Genomic DNA, 26,229 nt, shown 5'->3' on the forward strand with positions numbered 1-26,229 from the left:
AAACAGCTAATTCGCACGACATCCGTATATTCTTTGCCAGTCCAAACCTCTATAAAAGGTATAGGAGTTTGTTAGTAAGGCTACTACAATCTTTTTCTTGGTTCTATCATTTTCAACAACTCTAGCTAAACCTGAGCATATCATATATCTCTAGATTCTACATTATAAACATGGAGGAAGACAATTTTTTGAGAGATATTTTGCTGAACAATTTAACAGCAAAAACGTCGAAGAATAATTACATTTTAAAAACGTTAGAAAGAAAGTTCCTGAAACTCACTCTTCTCATAAAAACACAGACAAAAAAAAGTAATATTATCAATTTGACAAATGAAGTTTTTAAGATGAAAAGCAAGCATGAAGAAGGAACTTAGAAACATAAATGATTTGCCAGCTGTATTCGAAATCAGATTTGTGTTTGGATGATTTACTGTACGACAACTAAAAAGCCCATGGAATGTGTTATACATTTCGCTCAAGAGTTTTGTTCTAATACTGCTAGAATTCTTTAGTAGTAGCTCGCTGGTAAACTTTGTGGTGTTTGTGAATAACGAAAGATGCCTCACTTTGTAATTATCTTGCCTCACTTTGTAATTTCAGAGCTGCACCACTTTGTAATACCGCCCCACTTTGTAATTTATCGTTGCCCCACTTTGTAATAATTGCCCACTCTGTAATTTTTGGTTTATTTTGCTCTAGGCTGTGCATATCTTTGTATCTCTTTATCTTTTATCCAGGCGATTTAAAGATTCCGCCTTTTATAATGGGTAGTATTAAATTTAGTTTTTGATGGAAGTAGCTATACATCTTGGGACTATTTGACGACGAGGTTGACGGCGCATATACGACCATGCTTGAACATAATTTGCACATATCTCTCGGAGTTGTTCACAATTTATTAACTTCGTGTGATTCCGCTCGTGAGGATAATTTTTTATTTTAAACAAGTGGAAACAGTGTTATTTATTTTTATTAATTCGTTTAATTCATTATTTATTTATTTAACGCCCAGTTCTCAGTTGAAAAATAATAAGGACGAGTAGTGAGTTGTGAAGCGACAAGTTCTTGCTCTTGTCTAATTGTCGTTAGATGGTATGTACAATTTCTCATTTTACGTATATGCGTACTGGAAAAGAAAGAAAGCTAGTTTGTGTAGAGTTTATATTTAGTTTTAGCAGTGACGTTTTAGCTGAAGTTTTACACAGGTAGCCCTAAAAGATTTGCTATAAAAAAATAATAGATTTCAGAACACGCTCCTTGTTAACATCTAGAAAAATCAGTAACGTAAAAAAAACAACAATTTTTCCGGCTTTTACTCCATGAAGATAATTATTGGCTGCTGTTAGAATTACAGGTTGCCCATAGAATAAAGTTGGCTATTACTATAGCCTGCATCATGGCTAAATATAGGATCACATTAAAAGTCAGATATATTTTAATGGACTGCGATAGCGACGTTTTTAATAATTAATGTGGGATGACCAAAACAATGGTGTTTCTTTTGTTAAATTTAAAGTCGCAATTTTATACTATATATTGAAAATGGTTTCTATAGAACACATTACAATACTTTCTAAAACACTTTCTAAGATTTCGGATAACATCCGAGATCTTATTAAAACGGGCGGTCTTTTTCTTTTCCTCCTCCATCTTCTTCGACCGCTTGCCGTAACGACTTTTAAAGTCCAACCTGACCCTGCGACCCAGGGCTACTCCGGCTGTGTGCGTATCTTAATATTCGTTAAATTAGGAAAAGAATGAAGACTGCGTTACGAATTTGATCACAAATATTGTTATAGACTTATTTTAATGTTATTTGATAAGCTATGCTAGGTACTCCTTAAAATTTTTGTTTCCAGTTATGTTTTTAACGAGGCGGATTTTGTTCAACTAAACCGAGCTCTAGAGGGGTTAAGGTACGAGTTGTTTCTTCTGAGGGACCGAGTTTAAGGACGCCGTATTTGTTATACTCTGGCTTTTTCACTAAGCTGCGAATCAAAATTTTTTGAAGAAAAGAAAGAGGAATATTTGGTTGGGTTAGTAAAATTATTTAACTGCCTAAATTTCAGTTCTATCAACGTTTAAGGTAATCTCTTCATTGCGTCTATGTCTTCACATATTAAGATGAAAATATCATCACTTTTTCTAGCCATGTATAAATCTGAAGCAAACCAATCTCAAAGTTTTAGCTACATAACGTAGATTTCAAGGCAGCATCCTGCTAAAGCTGTAGCCATCCTTATTTATTCTTATTATTTTAAAGTTTGGTATATTATTATTTATTTTTATGTTGGGGTTAGCTCTTTAGCTACTTTTGGCTGAAGAGTAAAAGTAGCTAAATGCAGTTTTTGGCTAGCTACAAGAAAATTCTTAATCAATATTTCCTATGCTAAATGCAGTTGGTAGGTAGCGATACCTTTTATTCAAAATAGAATTGCTGAGTGCTTTTTTTAGCTGGATAGGGTAACGCCAGGCTGTTTTCTCATGTTCTTAATTTGAACCGAAGTATCAATAGTTTTTTTGAAAAGGGTATTACGCACGCCTAAACGCATTGACGACACAATTTAACTGTACTAAGCGCTTTTCTGAGTTTCTATTTATCCGAAGCCAGGGTATATATATTATGTCTATATGAATATGTGACATTGTTTGCCTTTACTAATCCTGAGTCCGGAGTAATATTTATTTTTGAAATGTTAGCGGGAACGTTCTCTGAAAAATAAAAAAGGTTGGCCAACGGTCTTTGCTATAACAGAGTCGGAAAAAGTCGTAAACTGTGTTTTTATTTCAGCTAAAGCTGGAAAAAGTTATGTTTTTAAACGTATGATGAACATTTTTATTTCTTTCTCGCCTACTTTTATCTTTTTTTATTTTTAAACTTGTAGGATCCAACTTTATGGTCAATTCTTAGATATCTTAAACTTGATAAATATTTTAGTCATGTCGCAGGTATAATAAAGCATTTCCAAAATATCGCTACACCACAAGCAAGTACCCACAGAATGTAATATTTTTAAACACGTGTAATTCTCATTGCATAATTAATGCATGCTTATTGCATAATTAATGCATGCTTATTGCATAATTAATGCATGCTTATTGCATAATTATACTCTTTTCCTGTCAATGCACTAGTCAACTAACGATTTCTCTATCATCTCTGACTCTACTACCAAACTGAACCGAAATTCGCATTTTTTGTCTTCGATTCTTCCGTATAAATTTCTTCGCGTGACATTTTCTTCCCTTAAATATATCAAGGCAAACACAGATATACCTCTGTTATAAATAATCAACTGTACAGAAATAAAAAGTATTCCCTATAATTTTTGTTTTTGGAAAATGCATGCATAAAAGAACATTTATTTTCTCATTCGATAAATTTAAAACGACTCAATCTCAAGAATTGGCTGAATTTGATGTTAAAAATCTTCTTTAACAATAAACATTTTCCCAGCCATATTTATTGAATCAAACTGAAACATCAGAAATTGTTGAATAAAATAAATGATATGAACACGTGTTTCAGTATATTCCAGTTTTAGTAACGTACGTCATTTCAGGTCATTTATTCCGGTCCACTAGATGCACTTTGACCAACTAAACCAGAATCCTTTGCCATTCCGTAAAATATACCCTTGGTAGATAGCAAATTCGTAGGTGAATCGAATTCGGCAATGTTTCCTTCGCTCAAAACCAAAATTCTAAAATATAACAGTGGTTCAAATCTCAGTAACACATGAACAATTTTGATCTACGAAAAAAGATCTGGGCAAAATAGTTGAATAAGATTCAGTACGAAGAATTGCATACGGCGAAGGTATGAACGCTGATTTAAAAAATCTTGCAGCTTAAATTCAAGGGGTATTGATACGAATTTTTTTTCAAAGTTTTAATATATCATTTAAAGCAAAAGGGATAATACAAATATTACGTCATGAACAATCGAGTTCATTCTGGGCTTAGAATAAACTCGCTTGTTCATGACATGATTATATTTACATTATTCAATAACAACGACTGAACAGATAAGTGGTAAAAATTTTAGAAAAAAAAGGATAAATCCGACAAAATATTTTCATTTTAAACATACAAAAAAGCTCAGAGAGTGCAAACACTCGTCTTACTAATGCAGTATTTAGTTAATTACCTGTCGTAATCCAAAATGGTGTTCAATCGATGCGCTATAGTCAAAATGGTGCAGTCACTAAATTCTTTCCTGATCGTCTCTTGAATTAAAGCATCGGTTTCCATGTCAACTGCAGCTGTGGCTTCGTCGAGGACGAGGATTTTAGTTTTGCGAAGCAAAGCTCGCGCAAGACAAACAAGCTGACGTTGACCAACACTTTAAAATAATAATAAAAAAAAATAATAGAGAAAATAATAGTAGCTAAATACTTTTAAATTATATCCTCAATCTGCTGACGCGTCTACTTAGATACATCACTATACGTGGACCTTTGAAGTGCGAATAAAAAGTCGACAAACTCCTCCTGTTTAGGGTCCACAACAACTCGTCAACAATACTCGACGCATGCGCACTATATATATAGTCACACTATATACACACTATATAAAATTTGGGTACAAATACCGATGAATTTGGTAAATTTAGCTTAGCTATCTTATCTCTTGACTGAAAATATCCCTACCTCAAATTTTCACCTCCTTCAGCCACTTCATGTGACAAACCATCAGAACATTCACTCACAAACGTACTCAAATGTGCAACATTTAAAACATTCCACAAATCAGCGTCAGTAAACTGCTCGAATGGATCCAAATTAAAACGAAGAGAACCCGAAAACAAAACAGGATCCTGTAATATAAAATAAAAATATAAATATAAAACAAAATAAAGCTTTTATTTTTTCTGCTTCATCATAAGTTATCTCCCGAGGTGACAGAATATCTATCCATGTAGAAACTTTTGAACGCCATTGTTAACAGTGGTAAAGCAGACTATCTGAATAATTTGAGTGAAGTCAAAAACGTTATCAACATGGTTTTCCCCAAGTCATTTAAAACACCTAAAATTTCAAGATTTTCTTAGTGTCAGCGTGACGCTTCAAGCCAACCGATTACAAGTTAAAACTGCTCTCTATCCTCCGTACCTGAGGTATAATAGTTAATTTTGATCGCAAATCCTTCAGACCAATACTTGAGATATCTATCCCATCAATGGATATACTACCGCTAGCAGATTCAATGATTCGAAACAAAGCGAGCGCTGTGGAAGATTTGCCAGCACCAGTCCGACCAACTACACCTATCTAAATATTAAGAATATTTAGACGCTTTAGCAAATCTAAAAGTAATTGCTCAAAACGAACAAACGATTTAGCATATCTACAAGTAATTGCTCAAAACGAACAAACGATTAAGCAAGCAATCGAATGAACAAGATCTTCTAAAATTTCACATCCTTACTTTCTCAGTTGGACCAATATTGAAACTTAATCTTTTTAGAACTAAATCCAATTCAGGTCTATATCGAACAGAATAATCTTGAAAGGTCACTGTACCAGTCTGAGGCCATTCATCCTTTGGTCGGTTTTCAGGAACTACAGCGGCAGCCTGATAAGAAAGCGTAAGATTTCATGTGAGCAAATAATTTACTGTGTTTTTAGTATGTTTGCAACATTAGGGGAGAAAATTATTTTCGGAAGAAAGTTTCAAAAGTGGCGAAAAATTAATTGTAATAAAAGAAAAATTAGTACTGTACCTAATATAGCTTTCAAGATTCGAGGTATTCTCAAATAAACAACAAAGAACAGTTTAGGTTCTACAGGGAACCGAAGTAGGATGAAATGAAAACTTCCGCATTAAAAATTGTTACGGGTACAAGAAAACTTTAGCCTACTTAACGAACAGAGGAGGTTCTTTCTCAGTCCAAAACATCCATTTCTAGGATTTCCAAACTGCGTAAGAACACTGTCATATTAACTTTCATTCTACTCCTTACTATTTTAGAATCTCGTTGCTAAATTACTATACCGGTTGTAATATCTTCTACAACATCTGTATAAAAAACAACTTTTATACCTCAGTGGGACATTCTATGTATTCCTTCACTCTTTCCACTGATATAATGTTGGTTTCAATTTCACTGGTCATACGGACTAGCCAATTTAACGTTTGAGTGACCTAGAACAAAAGACACGTAAAGTTCTACAAGAAAAATTATTTTGCTTTATTTTACCTGTGTTTCATGGTCCTTTTCTACGCAGTGTAAATTCGATGCATAACAAATCCGATAATAGGTTGTTGTCTAGGAGAGTTTGAACACAATTGTACCAGCGTAAAAATGTTTTATGAGGTAAGTAAAGCCAAGGTGTGACTTAATTTTGTGAAAAAAACAAAAACAAGAAAAATACTGAGTCATTAACCTGTAACGCGTAAGAGATTGACAATCCAACCATTCCTGCAGAAATTTTGTTTCGTTGAACTATACAAAACATAGCAGCAAAAAAAGTGATCATATTCCCACAAAACTCTAGTCGCATAGCAAGCCATCTAAAGAAAGGGAAAAGTTGATCAAGAAGTGGAACTTTAAAAATATTTTACTGATTTTAAGGCAAATAGTATTTCCTAAATAACAAAAGCAGTGACTTCGAAAGGGAAAAAACATTCCTGCTTACCTAAAAAAACTTTAAGTAAAAGGTCAACACACAGAATTGTTACATTTATTTTTTTTTGAATATTTTTAACAAGTATAATCATGATTTACTGAAACAAACATCCAGATTATTTTCTCAATTTTTTGGTCGCCGCGAAAATTGCTATCACTCTTTTCTGAAATTTTCCTGATATTTCCCTCATGTTTCATACTTATTCAAAATTTAGATTACCCTAAAAACTTAAATCTAATAAGTGTACGAATAAATTATTTTCATCATCTGTGCTCGGTTTGATGTCTGTTTTCTTAGCTAGCATGGGTTGTTGGACAGGGTACATAGACAGTAGAAAATGAATGTTCCTTCTTTAAGAACAGAATTGAAATTCAATCATTGACGACTGTTTAGGGGTAAAATTCCGACATATCCCGACAGAATCAAAACGTTTGCATTCCTGACTTTTTCCCGACGTTTTGACAATATTCTCGAAATTCCTTAAAAATTCCAAACTTCTCTGAATGGACACCCTGCATTGCCTTTAAACACATCGAAGTTCAATACGGGAAAAAGCTATCATTATTACCAAAGACAAATTATTTGGGAGTTATTTCTTTTTGCCAAGTTATTTAGCATTTTTTGATCTTGTCTTTAGTAACACCAAGACGTATGATATACGCAAACAACCTCGCGAACAAAGTTTACAAAAAGCTGTTTATCAAATTGTGATTTCTCTTACGAAGTTAGACTCGACATATTGTGCTATTCAGATAGGCAATAATATTTGTTAATTTTCAAAATTGATATGTGAGATCTTCTTGAACGGAAAATTCCTCGAAATTTCAATTTTGGATCAGTCTGGGACGATCTGACCGACAGGAAGAAGAAAGACCACAAGCCCTACCTAAAATTTTGCGAAATTAAGTAATTCAGTAATGGAAACACCTTTAATTTACCAGTTAGTTAAATAAAGCTTTTGAACACTTATCTTTTTAAAAAATAAACAAGATGCAGGGGCTGCTTAAACCATCTCACTATTAAAAATGCACAACCATGAAATATCCACAATGCAACCCAATTCTACAATTTCTAATACAACCTATCATTCATGGTTGAAAGTTGCACGATTGAAACGTTTATGAGCTTAAACGGCATTTAGGTGACACAAAATCAAAATTTTGATGCCACCATCATGTTCGGCTTACTTTTTTTGTTAACTATGCCAAATTTTGTCGAAACTAAAGTAGTTTTAATTTTTAGACCAATTTTGGCCTAAAATGACATTTAAGTGACAAAAAATTGAAATTATGATGTCACTATTATGTTCAGCATACTTTTTTTTTGTTAAGTGTGCCATATTTTGTCGAAAACAAATACCAATTTTGGACTGAAACGTCATTTAGATGACATCGAAGTACTTAGAGAGTTTAGGTACGAAGTTTGAATCTGTGACGTTGCAATTGATCATTTCGGTCATAGTTAGTTACGAGTTGGAAAGTTATCCTTGCAGGTAAGATAGTGGAAAGTAAAAAAAAAAAAAAAAAGTTACCAAGATGATATTCGAACACACGACTACTCCCGTGCCGGTGCTCAGAGAGGCAAAAATTCCTATTTTTGTAGGACACATTTGCGTTTTAATACAAGCTCACCAGCTTGTAACAATATATTTCAAAACAACAGTGCATGGTACAACCCCGTTTACAGTGATTGCAATGTCGTGATGACGTCATTGATTAGCAATGTCGTGATGACGTTAATGATTAGCAATGTCGTCATAACTTACCTGTTCGATGTAACGCTGGGGTAATATGTAGCTTGATTGTCATCAATTTTACTTTCATTATCAACTACAAACTCTTCATCCTTTCCATATGCTCTTATCGTGCTCGCACCGTTGATGCTTTCAAAGAAGTGATTGTATATGGGAGAGCGCTTTACAGATTCGATGCGTTTTAACTGACGAGATGAAGCCACATAAAAACGCTGAAAAAGAAAGCAACAAAAAATTTGAAAAACGAGTTAATTAATCAGATTAGAACAACAGACCTCTTTATAATTAAAAAAGTTTTTCATTTGCAAAAAATCTTCTTGAAGAAAACATTTATTGACCAACATGAGAAATAATAAATCACAGAAAAAACAGAAATTTACAACTTTTCATATAAACTATTCCACACTTACCTGAGTGAGAACATAAAGCAACGCGATTGGCACCAACACCGCCACAAATATAGGAGTTGAGTAGGAGATGACAAAAATTGTTCCAAGCATCGTCATAAACGTAGTTATGAAAGATTTTGTGCTTCGTGGGATGATCTCGTCAATAATGTTGATATCCTTTGAGAACCGATTAACAATCCTACCCATGGGCGTGGTCTCAAAGAATGACATCGGGCATCGCATGACATTCCAAAGCAAAGAGTTATGTAAATTCTTAGATGCTAGAATTGAGCCAAATGCTAGAGCATATGCCTGAACGAAAACTGCCAAACCTTGACCTAGACCTAACCCACCGTATACACCTAAATAAAAATCCCGCTCCGAATTGGTGATATTTGTCTGAGTGCTCCACTCAGCCAGCCATATGCGGGAGCCAATTAAAAGAGCTTCTGATACTATGCCGAACAACACAACGAATATAGAGATGACAACACCAATAGATTTCGCATAGGATACAAATACTGAACTTTTTACCTGAAAAGCAAATGAATTGACCTACAACACTAAAGTTTAGTGAAAATAAATTAACTGCAATCATAGATCAGATAAATACATATAAAACTGAGTAAACAACCAAAAACAGTACATACACGCCCTGTCTCTGAAGTTTCCTCTTGAATAATGGAACCAAAAAGTTGTTGGTCTTGCCGATCTAATTCTTCACGCCTCAGCAAAAGTTCTTGTACAGCCGTTTCCTCGGTGGCTATGCCATCAATACCATCAAATAGTGAATAGGTACTGGCAGTAATAGCTTTGCTTTTTAACAACTTCTCGCTGCTTGACGAATCTTTTATCTTAACATCCGGAACATCCAAGACTGGAATATATAAAAAAGCACAAAAGTTGTTTGCTACAAAGGTTTCTATAAAAATATTGTGACAACCACGTGACCAAAGAGTTATAGTACTTACTGTCTTTGCTGGCTTGTTTCACCGGACTATCCACGACAATATTATCTAAAAAATACAAGAGTAGAAATAATTTCTGTTTATAGACTATACTGATTACTTTTAATTACTTTCAAACAGGAAACAGAAAGTGAATCTAAAGGCAAACTTTTTATTTACACACCTTGTACTTCCTCGTTGTCACCTTCACTATGATAGGTTCGTAGAAACTCAGCAAAATCACCATCATTTCTTACAAGCTCATCATACGTACCAACCTAATCAAATCAAAACAAATAAAAACAAGAAGCCCTGTGAGTTAAAGATTTCCGCCATTAGCAATAATCTGAAAAAGTACTGAGCTTTGAAGAGGAATGAGTAATATGGGGGAACAAAATCATTGAATATTCTAAAATTTTAAAATTAAATATTTGATTATTATTTTAACTGTAAATCATAGAAACTTCATTTCTCCATAGAAACAATTTTTTAAAAAAAATAATAAACCTGAAAATTGATGAACAATAAAACAAAATGAAAACACCTTGGAAAATATCTTTTAAGACGGCAGCAATTTTTTTCTAAATAATCAGTTACGAAAAGTTATTTTCAGACTAAATTTTTTCCTTTATAGTCACGATTTTATGGATTATATTACATACATTATCTTTCACCAAAAATATTCAGCCTCAACAATTCCTCTTTAAATTAAAATTCATAAGTAATTAATAAGTTCTGCTGAATATAGCTTTAGTCTACGTGCTTGCAAAAGAAAAGGAAATGACGTAATTATTAAAGGGAAACGTTAATAACATCAAAGATGGCGCATTATAAGACGATCTTCATTATGTTAAATTGCACGAGCTTTAACTTTCGAGAGCATATAAACTTTGAATTGGGTGAAAACTCATTTTAGCCTCGTTCTCAAAAAAAAAAAAAACTATGTCAAAACGACGATTTAGACTTTAGCCTGGATGAGTTTGGGGCGTCCAGCCTAGCTGCGCTGTCTCTATCTATCTCCTCAGGCGATTTTAAAGATTCCGCCTTCACTGGCGGAAATCAATGACCCAGGGCAACCAACGAAAACTGGATTATGGTGGTGAGAAAACAAACAGGAAGATCGATGACTGTAAAACACCAGGATAAGCTTAAAAAAGTGGCTACTATGAAGTACATTTCCAATACAATAGAATTTCAGAAAATTCCTTAAAAAATTCATCCAATATATTCCATTATATATCTTAAGACTATCAAACAATTTCTCACCATTGTTAGTGGCAAAAAAGAATCTATTATTTTAATATCTAATGTTCCAATGTGTATGTCCCTAAGAACTCTTTCCTTTAGCATGGAGGCCACAAAAGCAAAAACAAGCTTTTCAATTCTCAACAAGTTTTAGAGCTAAGGATTTACTTGATGTATAAAATACGCACCAGATTACAAACTGAGATAAATACAAACTCAAACCTCAGATATGTGATGCTTCTTCAACACAACGATTTGATCAACTTGGGGTAAAAAACTCAAATTATGAGTCACCAGTAGGCGTGTCTAAAGAAACAGATTAACAGTGTGAAAATTGCTGTTTAACTCATTGACAAATACAGGGGTGCAACAAATTGTACTGTTAATGAGGTTGCACAAGTATATTTGTTTAACAAATTTTAGTGTATGTAAATAGTGTTTTCTGGATCAGACTGTACAAGGGGAACAGAGGTCAAATTTTTTTTTTGTTTTTTTTCAGTTGAAATGAAAAGTATGATGGGACGAAAACAGAAATGTGTTTTTTATTACCTATTTTCACTCTAATCCTGAAGAAGAGCAATTTAAAATTATAATGGTTATGATGTCATAGTTATTTTAGGTTTTCTGTACTATACTCATATTTTGTATGTAGAAAAGGTAGCAGGTTTTCGGTGACTTTTATATGTTGAAAAATCCCTGAGGATTTTGAATGACGGACAGACGCATACGGGTATTATAATTTAATATTATCTGCTGTTGTAAAAGCATGCAAGGTGAAAACCGAACAATGTTACACACAGATGAAGATACACTACACATGAAATACTTGAGAATCGGATGTACAATTTAAAATAAGGGCAAACTCTGTATTGTTTGGCAAAGACTATTTATTTCATCACCTCTGTAGCAATAAGAGTAGCACTTAAAGTACAAAAATTGGGAATTTGGTGTTACTTTTATCATTCGTGCTTAAAGTCATGACTTTAAGCATGAATTCAAAGTCAAAAAAACATTGGTCCTTCAGGGTTCAGAGTGGCTTATCAGAATATTTTCCCCTGAAATTTCAATGAATGTAGATGTTCTTCCCTGGGAGAACTCAAGAAAAAGACCCTTTTTTCCCTGAGTCTATACACAAGGATACTATTTTTCCCTGAGCTGTCCGAACTGCGAAAGAATGTTAAACTTTACTGGAACTTACAAAACATATCATCTCTTTAATGCAGTAACTTTCCAAAATGATATCTTACAAAGTAAGAAAGTAAAAGAGTAAACAAAATGTAACAAACAAAAATAAATTCATATGGTCATTTAAGTCAGTTAAGCCTTTTCTTTTTAGCTTCAAGTAATTGCAATTATATAAGATTAAAAAAATTCTCTGAGTTTTCCCTGACCTAGAAAAAAGTTTCCTGAGTTTTCCAGGTTTTCCCTGGGTTTTTTCAAAAAGGGTATTTTCTCCAGGGTTTCCAGGGTCACACTGAACCCTGTCCTTCAATCTGATAATAAATTCTTTCATGCATGGATTTCAGGGTTTTTGAATTTGAGGTTCAGAACAAGAAAATTCAATGTCAGATTGAAATTTAGTGTATACATTTAATTTGTGGGTTATCACTAAAATAAAATAAAATATTAAACCTTATTCTTCAGCAAACCATTAGGACCAATGACGTTTTCAAAAATATGTTTTCCAACATGTGCGTCCACGGCAGACAGTGGATCGTCAAGTAAGTATATATCTGAATTGTTATACACAGCTCGAGCTAGGGATACTCTCTGCTTTTGACCACCACTTAAGTTGATACCTTTCTCACCAATTTCAGTCATATCACCTATAGGTAGCACATCTAAATCTGATTTTAAGGAGCAAGCTTCTATGATGTTTTGATATTTCTGCGTGTTAAATCTTTTTCCAAATAAAACATTTTCACGTAATGTTTGGTTTTGTATCCATGCTTGTTGAGCAACATACGCAATATTACCTTGCACGCAAACTTCTCCATTTATTTTGCGAATCTCACCCAATATAGCAGATAACAATGAAGTTTTTCCTGTTCCCACCTGTCCTACAATTGCTGTTAAACTACCACGGGGAACATTTAAACTCAATTCGGTTAAAACAGGTTTCTCTGGCTCAGTCCAGGTAAATGAACCCTCTCTAATAGTGATAGCATTTTCACATTCATTACTCGGTTCAATTCTAGTTATATCTGTTGTGTCTAGTTCTTCTCCTTTTAAAAACTTTGATATCCGCTTTACTGCCACAATATACTGTGCTATATTTGAAATCACCATAGGCAAAATAAACAAAGGAAATCTGATAATGTTGAATAAAGCTATGGAGACAAACGCCTTTTCAGCTGTCAAATCGTTTCCAATTAAAACATACACAGCAAAAGTGGCACAAGAAACAAAAAAGGGAGTACAAGAAAGTGTAAAAGAATAATTTGCTTTTAAGTACATAGCTTTCTTTAACTGCTTTAGTTCATCATTTCTATAACCCATCACTTTGGATATAAAGCTTTCCTCCCAAGCATAAAGTTTAAGGACCTTGATTCCAGCTAAAACTTCATTCATAAGCTTGCTACGAGCATCCTTGTGCAACATTTGTTTTGTATGCATTTTCTTTTCAATTGAAGAAACCCAAATATTCAATGGCATTAATAACAACAAAACTGCAAAGCCAGCAATAACAGACACACCCATTAGATTGTAGAGAAATCCAAGAGCCACTAAAATTTGAAATGGTCCTGACCAAATCAAGTTTAAATAGATCATCAATTCATTTGCCTTCTGTGCATCCACCGACATCAAGTTCACCATGCTACCTGCTGTAAATTCTTGACGACCAGCATTGCTTAATTTCAGCATCTAAAAAATATCTACTTACAGGCATCTTGAAAATCAAAAACAAACAAAAAATACACAACAACAAGAATCACAAGTGGCAGAGCTCTTGTGAATTATAACAATCATACAACTTAAGGTAAAACCCACTAAATGTCGATATCCCGCAAAAGTTCTGCAAGTATTTTGCCTTTTGGTCAAAAAACTCAACTTTTCGTTTTGATGCTGGAAAATTCAAACCATTTAAAGATCAAAAAATATCCTTACACAAGGTAATTTTTTTTATTTTTATCAATATGTAAAAATTAATATTTCAACAATTCCTGACTTGATTAAAGACATCAATTTTTTTTTAATATTAAAAGTCCAATGTAACAAGAGCCTAAAGTCATGAAGGTATAAATTTTATACCTCCATGCTACAATTTACCTTTAAAAATTGTTTATACAAGACAAGCAAAATAAAAACGTCTTTAAAATATAAACCAACCTTTTTGTACACAGCAGACAATAAAGCTGATCTAACCAACATTCCAGTTGTAAATGCATTTTGAAAATATTGATGCAAAGCCAAAGATTGGAATGTCACTGTCACAAACAAAATCAAGGCGTATATGTATCCCCAAGTGTTGTCATCACCAGGCTGTTTGACAAAATTGATGAGTTTCCTAAGTAGTAATAGTAAAAAATGTTATTACTAAGGAAACTATATAACTTAACAAACTCTAATTACAAGTGAATAAGATTTTATATATTCTTTTCCATGAACATAACCTTAACACAATCTACGGTGTATTGCTTGTAAAAGCTGAGTCTCAGTTTTTTAAGGTTGTTTATACGAATTTATTTTTAAATGTTTTCAAAATAAACATTATTCTTTAAAATTCCTTATCTTCAATATCTTTAATACCCATTTTATTATTTCAAAAGGAAAGGGCAAGAAATTATAAAACGCTATTTTTCCAGTTATCAGCCAGCAAGTCTCAGTCAGTATAGTATTTTTGCTAAATACTACTGTTTGGACAGTAAACCTTTACATTACTTTCATATTAAGTTGTGCAGTTTTAGTGCCCCTTGTATGATGTCAAGAAGGAAAAAGCTTAAAAATAAATATTGTGTTGGCTTTCCACTGGAAATTCTTGACACAAAAAATCAAAGAGACAGAGACAAACAACCAAAGAAAAAGAAAATGGATATATATATAACGTTGAAATATAGAAAAATTAAACAATGTGAAACGCGCAATATCCAAATCCGATGTTGTTTAAAAAAATATGTAATAGCTTTTAAGTCTTATACATTTTGTAAACAACTTGATCAAACAGTGAAGAAAAAAATTCGTACCCTAATAAAAACGGACTCACAAACAGCAAACTATCATGTATCAATTTGAAAAATGCTGCAAGAGCATAAATTTTTCCAAAAGCTCGGACTAAACTTTTAGTGATGGATGGTTTATATTGGTGTCTCTTTATGAATTTTGGTTCTAGTTTGTCATCACCGCTTACAGAGGATGTTTGGTTAGCATTTTCCATTAGGCTTTCTTTTTCCTCGCTGTCTTTTTTCTTTTTTTCTTTGACCTTCTCAGTAATCATTGGGCTACTATAACAAAAGAACAGATTGCATTTTATAACTCACTAATGAATTTTTGCATTATTTAAAAACTTACTTTGTGCAAAACAGAATTACAGACACAAAATCTGAAATGTTTGTTTTATACTTGTTTCATACTCTAGTGTTATATCTTAAGAAAAGATTGGGGAAAAAAAGAATACAGAATTAACATTGCCTCGGATTTAAAAACGTAAATTCTGCATATTTCAAATATGGATAGCCATTCTCAATTTTTTTTTATTTTGCATCCTGTTTGTGTGCAATTTTCCTGTAATTTGACCATAAAATTCAATACAGATATAAGCAAAACTGAAGTAACTACTGTTGTATTCTTAAAGAGATCCTGAGGTACTTTTACTAGTTGGACTTACCTGAGAGTGATAAAACGTTCTCTATGAACGAATAATAATTCTAAGCTAAGCAATCAAACAAAAATTAAATACCTGTGTATAATTCTTATTTTAAAAGGATTTATTTTGGAAGGTAAGTTGTGCAATTTATTGATGGTACATGCTACACTGCACCGCATATAATTACTCAATAAGTATATGAATAAAAAATCAATATTTTACCATAAATTACCAAGTTATAAATCCTGTCTCTTTAGCATTGTAAATCTAATCAAAACTGCCTGGAGCTGACTTCCATCATCGCTACTCACAGTTAACATCTAGGCACTTTGGTTGACATTGTTTCATCATTTTTAAAGCTCTTATCATGGAAGCCCAGGACAGTTGAGAAGCAAAAGGCCTGAAGACGAGGCTGGCATTCTCACCTTTTTGTATATAATGATTTTTGCGCTACACAATATCACAAGAAAAAAAAATTTGTCTGACTGTATCATAGGATACATTAAGACAATTTCCATTAAAATGTTTTAAGCTTGCTTCAGCAGTTCTTTTCTGTTGATTTTTTTTATCAGCTACATTTTCATAACTAGGTAACGTAGGAGAGAATTAGTAGGTTTGTCATTCCATCATACCTATTTAAGTAAGCATAAGATAGGCCTAGTACAGTAGGCTCTAGATCCATAAAGTTCACAACCTGTTTCTTCAAATAATCCCTTTTCAATTCAAAACAAAAAAGTCATGCAAGCACCTGTTGCTAATATACTACACGTTTTGATTTATTGCTAAGCTATGTGAGTATAAGCATGTTCAATAATTTTTTTTAAAAAGAAATCGTTTGTACAGAGGTCGAAGTAATTTTGTTGCAAAGGCATTTATTAATTGGTTTTTGACTATGAAAATCATTATGTAGCTAAATTGGAGCTAGTTTTAAATCTTTTATCGAAGGAGCTGGTCAAGTGGCAAGAAAAACAAATACTTAAAAAAGCAATAGATGGAATTACATGAACTTTTAACAAAAAGTGGATCATTGCATATTTTTCACATAAGTCCAACTTGTAGAAGTGCGTCATGATTACTTTAATTCTGCAATGTTGATAAAAATGTGGGTATTTTAAATTTTTTTATTTCGTATTTTCCAAAATTCTCTGAGACTTATTTGCAACTATAATTCTGCATTTTTTAGTAAAAGAAAACAATTTTGTTCACAAAAAAATGTACAAAAATCAAAATTAAATAAAATAGCAAGTTACTTTTTCCATTTTTCAATCTCTTTCTTCCATTCAACATTAAACTTTTCATGTACTGTATGTGTCTGCTTTTGTTTCTGCAATTCCCAGACGTCTGTATCCACAAGTGGTCGCTTAAAACCAGTAACTATCAAACTAAAACAAACAATGTTTTTAAACAAACACAACAACAGTGTAATTAAATGAATAACTGGACACATAGCAAAGGGACAATTCCTTTTTAAAACATTACACAAGTCTTCGCACCAAACAACATTTATTAATACCCCAAATCTGTCACCCCTAAATGATTCTTTCTTTTGGAAAAAAATTACTACAAAATTTTGAATTATTTGCTTTTATTTCCTCACGCAGGCCTCTTTCTCTTGTGGGTGCAGAAGGCATAGCAATGCATGTAAATTACACAATGCACATTTTCGCAAATTTCTAAGTAGTCTTGTAGTACAGCAAATACAAAAAATAAGCAACCACTTAAATTCTGATAAAAAAATATACAGACAATCTCCTTTTTAGTTATTTGGGCCTTGCAGCTTTTCCCCACGACAAAAAAAAAACGTTTATCTAAATCAATTCAAATTATTGTGCTGTTTAAGAAAATATTTATTTTGGTCAAACTGTCAGATAAATCTCCTGAAAGTTTGCAAAGATAGCAAAAAGTTTTCATAAAAAAAAAAAACACACAAGTTTTATTCAAAAATATGGAAATTTTACTTATGTCAGTACTTTCCTGTGACATCATCGAAAGCTTCAAATTTGTTTTTCCGAGAGCGAAATAATGTTTTAAAAATATTACCACAATTTTTGCATAGTTTGCAGGTAAAAACACGAAAATTGGCTAGAAGTCCAATTCCCTGGTAAAAACTGAAAAAATCTGAAAAGTTTTCTAGTTAGACATAATTATACATACTTATTCATCCACCAAAATGTAATTCTTGAAAAAATGTTTGCAGAATCTTCAGGACATGGTAACTAATAGTGAATAAAACAAGTTATTTTTTATAGGTCTGGACTCATTCTACAAGATATTTTAACTAAACTAACTTTTAAATGACAACAACCAATGGAAATACATGAGTTAATGCTGTTATGGATGTAACTTTTTATCACATTGAAGTCTTTACTCTTTATACCAAATAATTGTAAATAGAATTTTCTGGACTTGTGACATTCTTATACTTGACAGACTTGCCTGAAGTATTTAGCGAGAATCAAATAGGACTAGCCTGAATTATGGCCAGATAATAGGCCCTGCTCGTTAGTTAAAGAAATTTTTTTATTTAATAGTACCAGATAAGAAAAATGACACAACATGTAAACATGTAATTTTAAATTATATGTGCAGGTATTTTATTTTTTGGAGATATTTCTACATAAGATATGCCAAGTTTTTAAGTTGTCTTGCAGTATTACAAAAAATAAGCATTCTAAAAAAAACAACCTTAAATTCTTTACTTAAAGGGAACCTGCAAATAAATTATCTCTAGAGTGATGATAAAATGTTTCCATAAAAAAAACTCCAAAAAAGAGAAAAAAAATTATATACAAAAATTCACCCTTTCAGTTTATTTTGTCGAACACTTCTTCCAGCAAAATTTTTGTTCATTGAAAAAAATATGGTTGCAAAGCTCTTATTCAGCTATAAAAAACTTAACACGTGGTTCCAAAAATATAGCATAATTTGTGTTACAATAGCTGTTTTGTGGATTTACCAGTTTCCATTTTGTTAGCTCACACTTGACAAAGTAAATTTTCATTAAATTAAAACAAGTGTAAATAAGTGGACCCTCATAGTATATACTTTTTTCCTTCAAACTAATTGTGATTTACAAGGTTTAATAGAGATTTACACCACAAAATGTTCAAATACCTTTGCTTTTGCTTCAGGTGCATTTGGAAAGTATTTTAAGTCAAAGAATTTATCAAAAACACATGGAACCAATTTAGTATGCTCCGAATCTCCATTTCCATTTACACTAAAGACAAAATAAACATAAGTCTAGAACATGAATTTGCAGGTCCCAATGTTAAGTTTGTGGTTATACAATGCAAATCTCCATGTAGAGGATTACTGGATGCTCCTCTTTTAAAAAGTAAGAAATAATCTTACATAGAACAACTTTATCTGTTTTTGCTTTCATTTTTAATAAAGAATTTTAACGCGTTGGAGAATGTGTTGTATTTAAGCCAACCTACTTTACATTAAGGCATGGTTACTTTAGTTCTAAAATCCAGAGATAGTAGGAGTCTATTGAGGTCAAGCTTCAACTCCTACACCAGACAGACAGTGTTAACAGTCTTCTATTTGAACAGCGTTTCAGTTATGTTTTTTGATTATTATAATATATACAGTGAAAATAAGAAATAATAAATTAATTAAAATCATTTACATACCATGATACTGATACATTACACAAAGGTGCAAAATAAACACTTGGTACATATCCTTCTTTCCCATGTGCAGATGATTTACAAACCAGCCACCAATCAAGCGTTTTACTAATTACTTCTAATGTCTCGCCTCGTTTAAACGAAAGTTGAACATTGACTTCTGGCGATGCGAAAGAAGGAAAATTTGCATCTTGAACTTCATCATTTAGTGGATTATAATCATACAATGCTACAATTTGTGAGGGTGGCACTGTTGGTCTCTTCTTGTTGTTCATAGTGTTATATTAGTGCTTTTTCTTTTTTTTATATGTTGTGTTTTGCTAAAATCAATTGTAGCGAAAATACAATTAAAATAAGATAATAGACGTGCATATTTTACATGGCTAGCCTCACAAATATTGAGGGGTGTACCTTGTTAATTTTTTCCAGGAGGGGCCATGGCTTAGATGGGGAGCCCTAGAGATAATTTTGAGCTATGCAAACCCAGTTATGATAGGCACTCTAATAGATAACTCCCTCCCTAAAAACATTGCCATAGATCATTATAAAACCGTCAAAATAGGATCAAAAAAATGCAAAAACCTGCCAGGATAACAGTTGTTTGGAAACTATGAATACACAATCTTACTAGTTCAAGTTAACCTTGAAAATTTTTGTGACATGTGGAGGTGTGAAAAGAATGTGTGAAAATAATTTTACATAATAAATTTATCACATTTTAATTGCATTGAGAGAACCAGTAGTTTCCATATTTGCTTCCAACTTCGTTATAGATTTTGTTTTTAGATTCACTTCAAAATATTTTCAAAATCATTTCCTAATCGTTTCCCATTCACTTCCATTGCATATCATTTTTGAGCTTAAAAATAAAATAAATTAGAAACTTCCAAATTATTTCTCGTTCTTTTTATGAAATAATCTTAGCGGTTTTAAAAAAATAATGAATATGATTTGAAGCCATCATATATACTTGTTTTAATTCATAGCGATGGTACAGACCGTCCCTAAATTAGTCCGATACTTTGTCTTTGAGGGAGTTTAAAAATTAAAAAAAATTTCTTTAATCAAATATCTCTTGATTAAACATGTACTATATAATAAAAAAATAACAAAAAAAATCTTGATGTATGAAAATTGATACATGAGAAAAAAACTTCAAGGGGCAAGTTGTTGTTTTTGGAAATGTATTTTTCTTGTTTTACTTTTAAAGATCTAAAAATATAAAAACAACTTTTCCAAACAAGCCGTCTCCCAAAAGCTAACCAACAAAACTTGACCTGAATAATTAAAAAATGACTCCCATTTTTACCACTGTTATAGATAATAGATAACATACAGAGAAAATATAACCCTGGGAATAAGGTTTGAAATAATAGCACTACAAACAAAATGACAGACCATTGCAGTAAGTGCAACGTGTGGCATGTGTCAGCGTCTCTTCGTCCACTGCTTAAATTTAATTATATGGTATTTACCTATTATAAATTACTTCCTACAATGAACGAAGATGTTTTGTTAATACTAGTCGGTAGCCTGTGAAAAAAACCCCCGGGTTCGCCCGTCCTTTTTATACCGCATTGCGTGCTTCTTGCTATTGCGCAGCTAAGCTACCATTTTGCGTGACAGACAGACAGACGTATACAGGTATTATAATACAGATATTTAGCACTTTTACACTACTTAAAGAACACTCACGGGAGTGATAAGAGTGAAATAAACCAGGAAAAAAATCGGAAAAAACGCACGCGCAAATTTTCTAAAATAAATTTATGCGTGCGATGCGTAGCACGCATGTTGTTTTCTTCGTGGAATTCCCTGCATTTTCGTTTTACTTTAAAATTTTCAGACATGCTGGTTGAACCATGCAGGCATGATACGGCGTGCAGAAATCTTATTATTCAGAATAATTTTCTTTTAACAGGGTTCGATGCAGCAGGGGATGCTAACACAGAATCTTTTGATAAAAAACGAAAGGCTTTTGTTAAAAAAATAAGAATGAACAAAAAAAATCTGCACACAGTTTTAACAGGGTTAACCCAAGGTTCATTTAAAACCACAAGCTGATGAAAAATAACGAGATTGTAAAAAGTTGGAGCTCGTAGAAACCGATTCTTTTTTTGTTTATGATATAATTTTTAGGAAATAACAACAACAAAAAAAATGGTATAAATAAAACACTGGGTTAATAATTCAGCTGTTTGGACATCTAAAGAAGGGTTACTGCAACCTTAAGCTCTCTATTATTTCTGGAACTTTTTAACTAGGGCAATCTTATTCTTTACCCTCTCCCTGCTAATAATATATGAAGTTTTTTTTCATAAGCTAGTTAATCTTGCTCTCATACAGTCTAATCGATATCCAAAACTGGGTATGTTTTGAATATATTCACTTTCAGATATAATGGGCGCAGCAACACAAGCAGCTAACTCGCCATCCATCAGTCAGGAAAAATCGGGCAAAACAGGAGAAAACATAATCAGGGAAAAAACAGGAAAATAGCCAGGTGTTTAGAGCGGTTTGATAATTTTGCAAATCTGTTATAATTGATTTTCTAAAAGCGTACCTTGGAGCAAAAAAGTGTATCTAATACGAATCCTACACTATGTTAAAGAAGACACTCTTGACTTTTAGAAACACATAGATAGTATACCTTCAAAACCATGAAAACAATCTATGAAATATAAGTAAAATGACGACTTTTGAAAAATATTACACTTGCTGTTAACCAACTTAAAAATTAATTTCTGTTTGATTGAAACAAGCTAGAAGCACGCAGAAAACTGAGAAAGAAGCATTAGAAAGTATCCTTTTTTGGTGATATATTTTGTAACAATGTTTATCCAGCCTACGATATTATATTAGAGGAATGTGTCAGAAAAAGAAGGTAAATTATGCTTTTTTCACAAAATCTGGACATATATCCACTTTTGGATATAATTGAAATATCCATTTTCGGATATCGATCAGACTGTCATAGCTATACCCAGATGGAGGGGTTTCTGGCAATTCAGCGGCCGCTGACCTTAGTTAGAGAGAAGTTTAAAGAGAAGTCATTAGCTACATGCTACACATACATGCTACACATACAGCAAGTATTTGTTGTAAAAATTTCGTACTTAACAATATTACAACTATTTTGTTCATAGAATAGGCTCCATAGGTCAAAACTATTAAGTTAGCTAGCTAGCTATATATGTAGCTAAAATGGAGATGCAATATCAAGCCTGTTGTTTACATGTTCAGGTATTAAAAACGTTTTTAGTGACAGCTTTGGAGGTGGTTAAGGGTTGTGAGTACAATAAATCTTTCTCAAAACTATTAATAATACAACAACAGGATTTTGCAGGAACACTTGCCATAATCGTTTCATCGTGACCTTGCCCGCGTTTTCACATGCGGCAAGCTTGTTAACTGCTCTCATGTAACACGTCCACGAAATAACGGGTACCGACTTTCATACAACGCAGTTCTTTTTTTCTTTCTTTTCAATCTATTTAAAGTCGATTATTCACATATTTACAATAGTTTCCAAAAAAAAAAAAGTAATTAAGAAAACTAATCTAAATCGACTAAATTTTTTATGTTTACAATTAAATAAAATCATTTTTTTTATATATATAAACAATAATAACAACAAAGTTCTATAAAGGGACCTTACATTCATCACAGTTACATTTAGATCCGTCCCACATTTTTATCATGCTTTTAAAAACTTTAAGGTTGTCACATCGTTTCAAATGTGACGGTAGGTTATTCCAAATCTTTGGTCCCAGGGCTAATAAGCTATTAGTTCCAAAAGTCGCGGTCCTTTTCCTTGAGACTACCAAATTATTTGTATTTTGTTCTCTGACTGTCCTACCATTATCATTTAAACAAAATATATCTTTCAAATAAAGAGGGCTGCTGTTATTTATAGTTTTAGAGATTTCTATACACAATGACCGTAAGCGATTTACATTCATGTGACTCTTGCTGGAATTTTTAAGTAAATTTTCGTATGTACTTACCGTATCATTATACAGAAATCTTAATGCTCGTATTTGTATCATTTCGACTTTAGATAAAGATTTAGAAGAAGAAAAATGCCATATAAGGGAACAATAATTGAAATTTGCGTAGATAAAACTTTTAACTAAAATATATTTTGCTTGAAAGGATAAGAAACTTCTAAATCGATTTAAAGGCATTTAGTTGAGCTGATGCTTTGCGACACAAATCACTAACGTGTCTGTCAAAATTTAATTTATTGTCTATAGTCACACCTAGTAATTTCACGTTATTTTCACTTTCAATAGTTTTATTTCCTATGTTAAATTTTAGACCTAAATTATCTGCCTTATTCTTTGTCAGAATTATCAAGTGAAACTTTTCAGGGTTTGCAATCATTTTATTCTCTTTTAACCAGGAGAGGGCAGTTTCAGCTTCGTTTTTTAAAGTATTTATCAAATTAGGAATAGAATTTGAGAAGTTGGATATTGTGTTATCATCAGCGTAATTATGTAGCTTATATTTTTCTAAAAAAAGAAACAAATCATTTATAAATATATTGAATATGATAGGTCCCAAAATAGAACCTTGTGGTACACCAGATAAGATAATTTGAAATAGACTATAGATCCCATTTATTCTCTATCAGTAAGATAAGATAGAATGAATTGAAGAGACTTATTGTCAAATCCATAATAAGCAGCTAATTTCGCAATTAGTAAGTCATGTGGTACACAGTCAAAAGCTTTTGAAAGATCCATCAAGATCGCACCCACCACATAATTCTTATCAAGTTTGCTCTTCCATTCCTCTATTAAGCGAATTAGTACTTGTTGGGTACTATAGCATTTCCTATAGGCGGAGAGAAAGGTCGACAATTTTGATTCCATATAGGTGGTTATTTGTTCTTTCATAACCCTTTCGTAAAATTTAGAAAAAACATTTAAAACACTGACAGGCCTGTAGTTTGATATTTTAGTTTTATCTTTTCCTCCCTTATCCAATGGCGTTACAGCAGCTCGCTTAGCTTTGCTTGGAAATTTGTTTGAAACTATGCTACTATTTATAGCATCTGTTAGTGGCGTTACTAGGTGCCTTTTTGCTAATTTTGTCAGCTTTGATGGTATTGTATCTTCACCTGTTGATACTTTGGTGTTTAAATCATTAAACAGTTTAGAAATTGTATTTTCATCAACTTCTTGGAATGTAAAGTTCTCATTGTTGTTAGAATCATTGATTTCCTTTATTTTAATGATACTTGGATGATTTTCAAAACTATCAACAATTTCTTCAATCATTTTTGACTTATCATTTACATTCTTATATTTTATAGAATTTGGTTTCATGCCACAAGAATTTTCTAAAATATTGATGTAGTAGTCGTTGAAAAGTTTGGTTAGCTGTTTTTTATCAGTAACTAAACTTTCATTTTGAACGATCGCTATATCTCCTTTGCTTATTCCACTTTTATTTGATATCAAGGATTTAACAGTTTCCCAAAACGTTTTTTTGGAAATAAAACCTGATTCTGTTACCCTTTTGAAATGGTTTTTGATAGCCTTTTTGCGTAAATTTACACACTTGTTTCTCTGTTTCTTGTACGTGATTTTGTTTTCAGAAGTAGGATTTTTATTGTATTTATTTTTGAACCTAGACCTTGTATATATTGCCTTTTTTAACTCTTTTGTCATAAATGGTGCCTCGTTTCCACGCAGAGTTTTTTGCTTCTGTGGGGCATGCTTTTCTATGATAGATGTGAAAACATTGATGAGGTTTTCATAATTCAGTTCAGGATCTTTACTATTACAAATAAAATTTGCGTTCTCAACATCACGTAAAAAGTTGGCTTCATTAAAATTTTTGCAACTTCTGTAAATAATTTTCTTGGATGCTAAGCGTGCTAAATGAGATTTTAAAAATGTTGTTACCATTTGATGATGATCACTTAATCCTGTTTCACATGTTAGTGTGTGTTGAAAACATCTGGGTCTATTTGTAAGAATGACATCTATAGCTGTTCCGTTAGGACTAGCAAAACAAGTTTTGTTTTTGACAAGATTTTCAAGACTAAAAATATCACAGAAATTATTTAAGGTTTCGAAACCAGAATCGTTCGAGTTATGGCAATCGATATTTATATCACCCATAATTATTATGTTTTCGACTTTAGATAGAGCTTTATTTAAAGCTATCTCTAATTCCTCAAAAAAGTTGTGTAAGTTTGAATAATGAGGTGGTCTATAAATACTGATAACTGTCCATTTTTTATTTCTTATCGTTAATTCTGAGCAAATGATTTCATTATTTGTTATACCCAAATCATTAACTTGTCTACAGGCTATTCCTTTCTTAACATATTCAATTAACTCTCCTCCATTTTTGTTCCTATCTTTTCTAGTTCTAATTTCATAGTTATCAATATAGAATTGTTCGTTTGGAAAACTCTCATCTAGTTTGGTTTCAGCAAATACAAAATAATCAGGTGAAAATTTTGTCAGAATTTCTCTTGCATCAATTATTTTGTTTCTGAGACTATTAATGTTTAAATAGCCTAAAAGAGGATTGGAAGGGTACTTAATTCGTAATTTATATATTTCATCTAAAGAACTTTGGTGAGAATTATGTGTCGGATTTTGATTATTTCTATTTTGACTCCCAACACATTCATCAGGAATATCAGATTTATTATCATCGCAAACTAGTCCAAGCCTATTGAATACCCCTGCTGATCTAAAAAATTATTTATAAAAGTTATAAAATTTCGTGCTAACATTATCTTACCATTCTCTCGTAAATGTATGCCATCTTTCCATAGGTGTTCTTCTCTGATATTGTTG

The 26,229-nt window shown here is 32.3% G+C and overlaps 1 protein-coding gene across 1 annotated transcript; it reads right to left on the bottom strand.

Annotated features, from left to right (window-relative positions):
* Positions 1–3,399: 3,399 nt before the first annotated feature.
* LOC130635871 (multidrug resistance-associated protein 1-like) lies at positions 3,400–19,752 on the bottom strand. The gene is made up of 20 exons (XM_057445387.1): positions 19,409–19,752; positions 18,885–18,990; positions 17,925–17,986; positions 17,021–17,152; positions 15,151–15,408; positions 14,297–14,474; positions 12,599–13,831; positions 11,189–11,272; positions 9,906–9,999; positions 9,746–9,790; positions 9,425–9,651; positions 8,796–9,308; positions 8,398–8,597; positions 6,390–6,516; positions 6,046–6,147; positions 5,431–5,577; positions 5,115–5,273; positions 4,653–4,819; positions 4,151–4,345; positions 3,400–3,704 (listed from the first exon to the last, which is right to left on the bottom strand). Exons 1-20 carry the CDS (start codon positions 19,678–19,680, stop codon positions 3,569–3,571), a joined length of 4,437 nt encoding a protein of 1,478 aa, XP_057301370.1. The 5' UTR covers positions 19,681–19,752; the 3' UTR covers positions 3,400–3,568.
* Between the last annotated feature and the right edge of the window lie 6,477 nt (positions 19,753–26,229).

Source organism: Hydractinia symbiolongicarpus, chromosome 3 (assembly GCF_029227915.1).
Source record: "Hydractinia symbiolongicarpus strain clone_291-10 chromosome 3, HSymV2.1, whole genome shotgun sequence".
Taxonomy (NCBI): domain Eukaryota; kingdom Metazoa; phylum Cnidaria; class Hydrozoa; order Anthoathecata; family Hydractiniidae; genus Hydractinia; species Hydractinia symbiolongicarpus.